This window comes from Aplysia californica, unplaced genomic scaffold (assembly GCF_000002075.1).
Source record: "Aplysia californica isolate F4 #8 unplaced genomic scaffold, AplCal3.0 scaffold00755, whole genome shotgun sequence".
Classification (NCBI taxonomy): Eukaryota; Metazoa; Mollusca; class Gastropoda; order Aplysiida; family Aplysiidae; genus Aplysia; species Aplysia californica.
In genome coordinates, this window is record NW_004798025.1 from 111,622 (window position 1) to 119,630 (window position 8,009).

General features: G+C 45.9%; 1 protein-coding gene across 1 annotated transcript in view; it reads right to left on the reverse strand.

Annotated features, from left to right (window-relative positions):
• Positions 1–1,545: 1,545 nt before the first annotated feature.
• LOC101857748 (NACHT and WD repeat domain-containing protein 2) overlaps positions 1,546–8,009 on the reverse strand; it is a gene marked incomplete in the record, with an annotated part of 55,175 nt that continues 48,711 nt past the window's right edge. The window contains 2 exon segments of the mRNA XM_013088515.2: positions 1,546–6,872; positions 7,609–7,731. Coding sequence (XP_012943969.1) covers positions 3,081–6,872; positions 7,609–7,731 — 3,915 coding nt within the window.

Sequence of the window (8,009 nt, forward strand, 5' to 3'; positions counted from 1 at the left end):
GGGGGGGCGTGTATACGTATGATGGTTGTGTGTGTATGCTTAGCTAAATCACCGTCTTTTTACACGAAGTGCTAAAAGTGTCATCGAAGAAAACTAGATCTTCACCTTCTAGTTGCCATTAACAGGACACTCATATACTACAAGTATCTCAAATTAAAAGAAATACTTGAGCACATTTTTATGGGCTAAATTGATAGGTGCTACTTTGGACTTATGATACAAAATTAATTTTGTCCTCTGACTTACTACTTCTTATTTATGCCAATATCCATTCACTTTCTGAAAGTCACAAGGGGGGACAGGTATTTGCAATGAAAAGTTCCTCTGGTTAGACATTTCGCAGGTCCACAGTCATTTAGTTTTGACTTCCGATGGAATCAGTACCGGCAATATAACAAACCAGTGCAAATGTACAAACTTGGACGAAAGAAATTACCCTATGTGATACATGCATATGTATAAGGGTGTATAGAATAGGTCTGAGCACAAGGTGAACGTTAAAGAAAAAAAAAAAAAAAAAAAAAGTGGCGCCGATAAGAAGTGAGAAACATTAATCCAAGGGAATATATTGACAATTCAGGGCAATATTCTAATGTTCGGAAATGATTAAAGACAACTAGTCTCTTGATTCATATTTTAAAAAAAATCAATGCCTCTTGAGTAAAAAATATAATTAAACAGCAGATAGATTTCTGACTACATTATTATACATTGCTATAGTTTAGAGAACTGTTGAAAAATTCTAGGTCTGGGATTTTCTCCCGTGTACAGTGACAATAGTTGAGACTTCGGACGTTGGCTGGAATTGTTGTTCGCCGTGCCTTTTCTTGTTCGAGGCAACACACACATAAAAAATAACTCCCAAAACGTTTCCCAGAACGAATGAGGCAACCCTAAACAGCGCCGAGTCGTGGTTACCTGTCAAGGCCGGAAAACTGCCAAAGAGCAAGATTTTTTCAGGTGTAAAAAAAATAACAAGGAAAGTAGCGTTGGGAATCGGTCACTTTTAGGCACAAGGGGGCTATCCCGAAAAACGCTCTTCTGAGAAAATCGAAGGTAAAGTTTCTTTAAAAGACAAGGAGAATTTTCCCAATAACCAACACATCAATGAAACCAAACTTTTCCTATAGGTAGGACAATGCCCACTTTTGGTGTAGGTCAAGATTTCTGGAAACCCCCGGAATCTGGGTTTGACCGCTTGTCCTTTAAAAACGTATGCTAATTTCAGAGGTCTGTCCTTTTAAATAACCTGACGGTAGTTTTTTGACAGGTAGGACTTGCACATTTACAAAACACACGAAGTAGGTCTATTGATAAAATACAGACCTACAATCACACACGGAAGAGGTATTGTTTCCCCGTCTGTCTGTCTGTCTGTCTGTCTGTCTGTCTGTCTGTCTGTCTGTCTGTCTGTCTGTCTGTCTGTCTGTCTGTCTGTCTGTCTATCTCTCTCTCTCTCTCTCTCTCTCTTTCTATCTATCTCTCTCTCTCTCTCTCTCTTTCTATCTTTCTATCTATCTTTCTCTCTCTCTCTCTCTCTCTCTCTCTCTCTCTCTCTCTCTCTCTCTCTCTCTCTCACGTCTCTCGTGATATTCATAATCCGTTCAACTTTCATTTATTTCTTTAAAAGCATCCACAACCCCAACCAACAAAATAAGAACAAATCATCATGTCACCGCGTCCCCCCCCCCCCCCCCCCCCCTCTCTCTCTCTCTCGCTCCTTCTTATTTTCATAGCCGCGGATGTTTAATAAAACACGATATCAATACAAGATGAGAAACACGCGTTGTTGATGAGAATGAAATTGCATTGTCATAATAAAATTGCCAGGTACAAAATCCATAGGAAAACCAATTAAGTCTGCATAGTAGGCCTACAACAGCAAAGCTGAAAGCGGTATCATGTTTATAGGGAGCCCATGACTCGGCACTCGTGTGCCACAGCCCCTCTCACAGCACTGAGGTGATCACAAAGCAAATCATCACAGTAACACTTTACAAAACAATAATGGCAGGAAATCATAACACAGTAGAAGATTCTAAGACCCCCTCCTTTCCCAACCTCCCCAAACCCTTAACCACTATGGTAGTATCTACCTCGGTGGCAACCTTTTTTGTTTACAATGCCCCCCCCCCCCCCCCATACTTTTGCGTTTAGTGGTGCTTTTACGCATCCACCGACACATTTCAGATCTTTTAGGAGGCGGGCTTCAAACCTGCCTGTGAGGGCCAACCCGGGGTGAGAGGGGTATATACCTCCAACAGAAAGACCGACGTGCTCCATAAACATTTCTTCCACACATGAATCGAACTCAGGTCTTCTGCGTACGGCAGCAGGCGCCAGTGTGCTAAGTGGGTACTGGGGGACGTCTCTCGTTGGCCCAACCGAGGACCCAGTCCAGTCTCTCACGCCACTGCCTCAGCTGTCTGTTAGCTCGTTTCCTTCGAATCCTATTTATATATTTCATTTTATGATTGGAATTGTCACAGGTTCAGATTAATTGTTTTCTTTCATCCATTGAAAACAGCAGGTATGTTTGTCTACTGCATTCTTTTTCATTCAACTTTGCAAGTCACCAACACCCGCATAATACATTCAATAACATTCTTGAAATGGTTTGAAAAGTGGTGCTCTTTACGCATGCACTGGTGTTACTATTTTTATGGGGTTTTTTTAGGGGTTGGGGGATGCCCGTGACTTTGAAGGAGAGCTAAAAATAGCCTAGGGTGTGCTGTTTTCAACTCAATGTTCTACGAAATTTGCATTATTGCTAAGGCAAGCAGTGCTGTTTCATTAACGTTTGTGGCTATTTTTCACTGGTATTTTCCAAAGCTTCGGTATAGGTCCTCTTTTTTTCTCTTGTCAATCTTTTGAATATTGTCTGACAATCTTTTCTTCGGGATAATGGCGTACTGGCCTGGCTTATTGTTTTCCTAACAAAAATACAATACATTGTTGTTGTTGTTGTTATTGTTGTTGTCGACCCTGTATGTTGCGCTGTCGCTTTCTTGTTGCCGTATACGCCCTCTTCAGACCATTCTTCGTTCTGAACAAGGTGTTGGAAAAGTCTCTAAACGTATCTAAGATATCACACACGCTCGTGACTTTTGTACGCCTCTAGCTTTGGCCACAAATCTGGCCACTTGCAGTGCTGCTCCCATCGGGTTCTTGGCATTGAGGAGGTCACCGTCTGCATCTGCGTCATCCCCTTCCTTCGTGGACAACTTCCTGGTCAGGTTTCTGCTCGGTAGCGACTCGAGCATTTCTTGGCAGTTCTCGTCCTCGGGGTCAGCCACAGCCAGAGCTGTGAGGCTTCCATCCAGACAACCAATCACAATACACGTTCCCTGTTCGTTACCCTCGATTGCCTTTACTTCAGCACTCGTTTTGTAGTTGGCTAGCATCTTGCCGTCAGAGATGCGGAACAAGCGAAGCGTGCGGTGCCGGGAGTGATAGTAAACAACGTGCTTGTCGTTCTGAGTGAAAAACGCAGTGACCTGAAAGACGCCTTCGGCTACCTTAGGGATGAGAACTTTCGTTGTTTTTGTGCTCTTCAAATTGATGAGCTCAAGTCCTCCCCGCGCTGGTGCGTACAGGCCGATCTTACCGTCCTGCATCGCCTGTCCGTTCCAGCGAGGCACAGCCCGCACCAAGGCTTTTTTCTTCAAGTCCAAGATATTTCCTTTGTCCGGATCAACCACTGCAACCCATGTCGGGTCATGCGGCATAGCGACAAGATGGGTGTACTCGACGTAGTTTTGGTACTTCAACTGTAGATTGTACATCCGAGCGCCGGTTTTTGCGTGATAGACCCCGATGACGTCACCACTCTTATCAGAGGAAGGAACAGCCAGATACAGCCCTTCCTTGGTGATTACAGGGTTGCGGAATTTTTTCACGACGTATTCAAACTTGTAAACCTCCTGTCCTTCTGGGACTGTCAAACACACACACTGACCTTTCCCCCCAGGGAGTTTCGCAGCTACAACAACTTTCGTGTCTTCTTCTGTGAGAACAATGCTCTGGATATCCCCGACCGAGTACTCCACTAACGGTGCTTCTTCCTTGGAGATGTCCCAGATGAGAAGTTTTGGCGACTCAGCACTGACCACATACTCGCCGTCGGCTGTGATCACTGCATGCGACACTATTGCACTGCGAGCGTTGCCGACAAACGTCTTGACGAGCCTGCCAGTCTCCAGATTCCAGATGGCCACGGTGTTTCTCGTAGTGGTTGCACACAGAGGCGACTCTGACGCCAAGGCAATGGTCTCGATCGGACGCTCTAGTCGGTCAATCGGATGCACATCCTCAAGAATCTTGTCAAAGTTCCACACTTTAATTGTCTTATCCATCGAAGACGAAATGACAGCATTTCTTCCTGTTGTGACAGAGGTTAGAGCGCAGATTCTACCGAAATGAGCGTCGAGTACTTTGACCATGTTGCCCTGCTTCACGTCCCACACGTAGAGGTTCTTCCGGACCCCTGCCACCACAAACTGATTGTTCTTGGTGAACACCACCAAGCTAGTCAGCTGGTTCTTTGTAGGAATGTTGCGAGTCCCGTGGGGAAGCTTCAGTTCTCTCATCTTGTCTGTGTGGAGGTCGTACAGCTTGTACCCAAGAGCTACAGTTCCGATGAGATAGTGCTCATCCTCAGATAGACAGAAGGAGAACATGATGTCCACATTATCTCCCAGTGTACGGTTGTACTTCCAGGAATTACCTTCTCTCTTGTACACGGCCACGGCATTGTCGCTGATCTCTATGCATGTGTAGAGAACAGTCTTGGCGCTGTTGATAGCAATGGCGCTGTGGAATTCAAAGGCATCAACCGATTGGTCATGAACCTCTAATGCCATTTCTGTATCAGTTTCCGCCCCCGACTTGACGATGGTGTAGTACGGACCATCATTAACAAAGTTGAGGTCCACGTTTAGGACAGGCATTTTGAGTTCTGACTTGAATTCACTGACAAATGAGCCATCCATGGCGTAGAGAAGCCAGGAGGTCTGCTCTGTCCACACTGCGATGTGTGTGTTCGAGACACTTGTCCCTTTGATAGAGTCCGGAGTTTTGGGTACATTTGGAGAAATTATTTTAAAGTCACCGGTGTTGAGGGCACAGACCACCACTTGATTATTGTTTGTGTAACTGACTGCAAATTTACCATTTGGAGAGATATTCAAGTTTTGCATGATGCCTTCTATCCCGGGTGTTATGTTTCTGGAAATTTCTCCAGTTGCTAAGTCCCACATGATGATTTTGTTTGAGACGGACACTAAATTTTTACCATCCGCTGGCGTCTGAATGCCGAAGGGAGCAAACTGATGGCCCTCTAGGGAGTACTGGAGAGGCCCACTGGGTGTGTGTAGGCAATGATAGGCCGAGACCAGAGCGCAGTGACGGAGTCCATCGGAGTCACATTGTTGTATCAAGCCTCGGATTTTGGGGTTCTGGCTGTAGTAAGGCAACAAGCGTCCTGTGATCTGGGGACCCACCATGTCAGGATAGTGGCTGAGAATGGAGCTGGACAAACGAATTGCGTCTGCGATCACCCGTACGTCTTTGTCGTAGACGTGGTTCAACAAGTCCTCAAAGTCTGCGACCACCGACTGCAGCGGCATGGAGGAGAGCTTTGCGTGAAGCCAGTTGTAGTTGAATATGACCTTGTCGTAAAGATCTTCGAAGCGGTGGGAGCGAATCAGATGGTAGGGCATCTCACTAAGTTTACGCAGATTGTGTCTGATGACTTTTCCTTTGGAGTCGAGAAACTCTAAAGGTTGAGGAGGCACTTTTCTATCTTCGGAGCCTTGTTTATCTTCCAAGTGGAATCGTTGTCTCTGCAGATCTGAATATTCAAAGGGTTTGGGGATGCCTCCTCCATATATCCCTAAGAAGTACTCAGCTGTGTTTGAGTGGATTGTGCTGGCGAAGTTGAGGTTACGAAAGTACCTCTCTTTGGCTGCGTCAATGAACTGTCTGTGGTACCATCCTATCACACTGACACCATCCGCCTCCCGTTCGCTCAGATAGCCTGGGAGATCATTTCTAATCCTGGTCCACAGAAGAGGTGGGATCCTCCTCACGGGCGGTAGATGGTACTGGTAAATGTCATTGAGCACTTTGTCATCAAGAGAAATGAGATCTTCCAATTCTGGCTCCGATACACCGCTCTTTGAGGCAGTGATGTAGCCGAGAGCGTGTGACACCAGCGTTTTGCCGTGCTGCAGTTCAATCCTTTCAAAGAGTAACATGATGCAGTCATGGATAGTAAACGCTAGGGTCGTCTGGCTCGGCTTGGTGTACGAACGCCAGCGACAGATCTCGTCAAACGTCAATTTAACGAACAGGGGAAGATTGCACTTGCTGATTGCTTCATTCACCAGAGCCCATTGCTCCTCCGTGACCGCCTTGTTGCCTTTGTCCAGCCACGCCCTGATTATGGTGCCACCAAGATTTTGCCCTAGCGGGAGGACCTGGATGAAGGAATCCTCGTTCTCGATCATCACCCTCAGCAAATCCAGGAGGCCGTAGTAATTTGGCAACACAGAGATGATGACTTTGACGTGATCCGGCAATCTGATGGGCATCCAAGTCAAGTTGTGAGCGCCATCAGCCCCAGACAACTGGTCAAGAGAGTCAAAGAAGAGCACGAGGGGCATTTCTGCTGAGGCAAGGTTGATAAGCTTCTTGAAGTGTTGCTGTAGTGGGGCCAGCTCGTCTGGGATCTCGTCCATGGGCTGATCGTACATCTTGCTGAGCTGCTGGCAGTAGGAGGTGAGGAGCGGAATAATGGTGCTGCTGCCGGGGGTCGTGCCCAGGAACCTCAAGGCCATCACCACAGGAGTGGAGAACCAGGACGTCACTACCTGTGAGGAGACACAGTCTAAGGTTAGGACTATTAGGAGAAAGTAAACACGCACGTGGGCACATAAATTCGCGTGCATGCACGCGCGCGCGCACACACACATACACACACACACACACACACACACACACACACACACAAACACATACACACACACATAGAAACACACACGCGCGCGCACACACGCACACCGACAAACACACAGAGATAAAGACAGACAGACAGACACAGACAGACAGACAGACAGACAAAGAGAAACACAGACAAAAGGATAGACAAACCCCAAGGAAAGAAAAAGAAACAGTCCAAAGAAGCTGGCTTCACATACCGGCTTTGGAGCTCTTAAGACCCACAAAAGAAAAAACAAACACCAGAAGAACCCCCACCCCTCGCTCCTATCAAAATAACAACAGTACTGCTTTACCACTCTTATCTTCAACATTGTTTGAAACCAGAGTGGTCACATAATATACATGTAGTCTAGAGTGGAATAACGTATCGTCAAAACGACAGAGGTCATTTAAAAAACCCTGCATAATAGCCTTTGCTAAAAATGGTTATACTCCAGTGTAAGTGGTTCCAACAAGAAAATGCTTGCACACCTTTTTCAGCAACCCGCCCGTTAATCCCGAAAACAGGGTAGGTGAAAATTATTCCAAGAGCAGTGGCTATAAACAGCAATGAAAACATAATTATCTCGGTGTGTGCGGCTTATCACAACACTCCGCTTGCTTTACCTGGCTGGCTGCCTTGGCCATGAGAGAGGTCTTCCCACAGCCACTCTCTCCCCACAACACGAGGGGAAGCTTGTTGTCTCCTATCACATACTCGTGGATCTGCTCCACCACGTCCTCTCTGCCCTGAAAGGAATGAAAACGAGAGTGTAAATCAAACAGTTGAGTTTCATTGACATTTAAGTCTTTATTACACGTTCAGCTAAAAACTGACAGTTGTCCGTCCTCTTTGTGATAAGAAAATGACACAGGATGAAATCTCAGCAAAAATACTTCTTTTTTGTGATCTTAAAAATTCCAGCAACGTGTAATAGATCCCTTAGACTAACTCATTGAAGACGGTATTCTGGTGTATCGATAAGGCTTGGAGAAGCGCTGTTTTGAGGTAATAATAATAATAATAA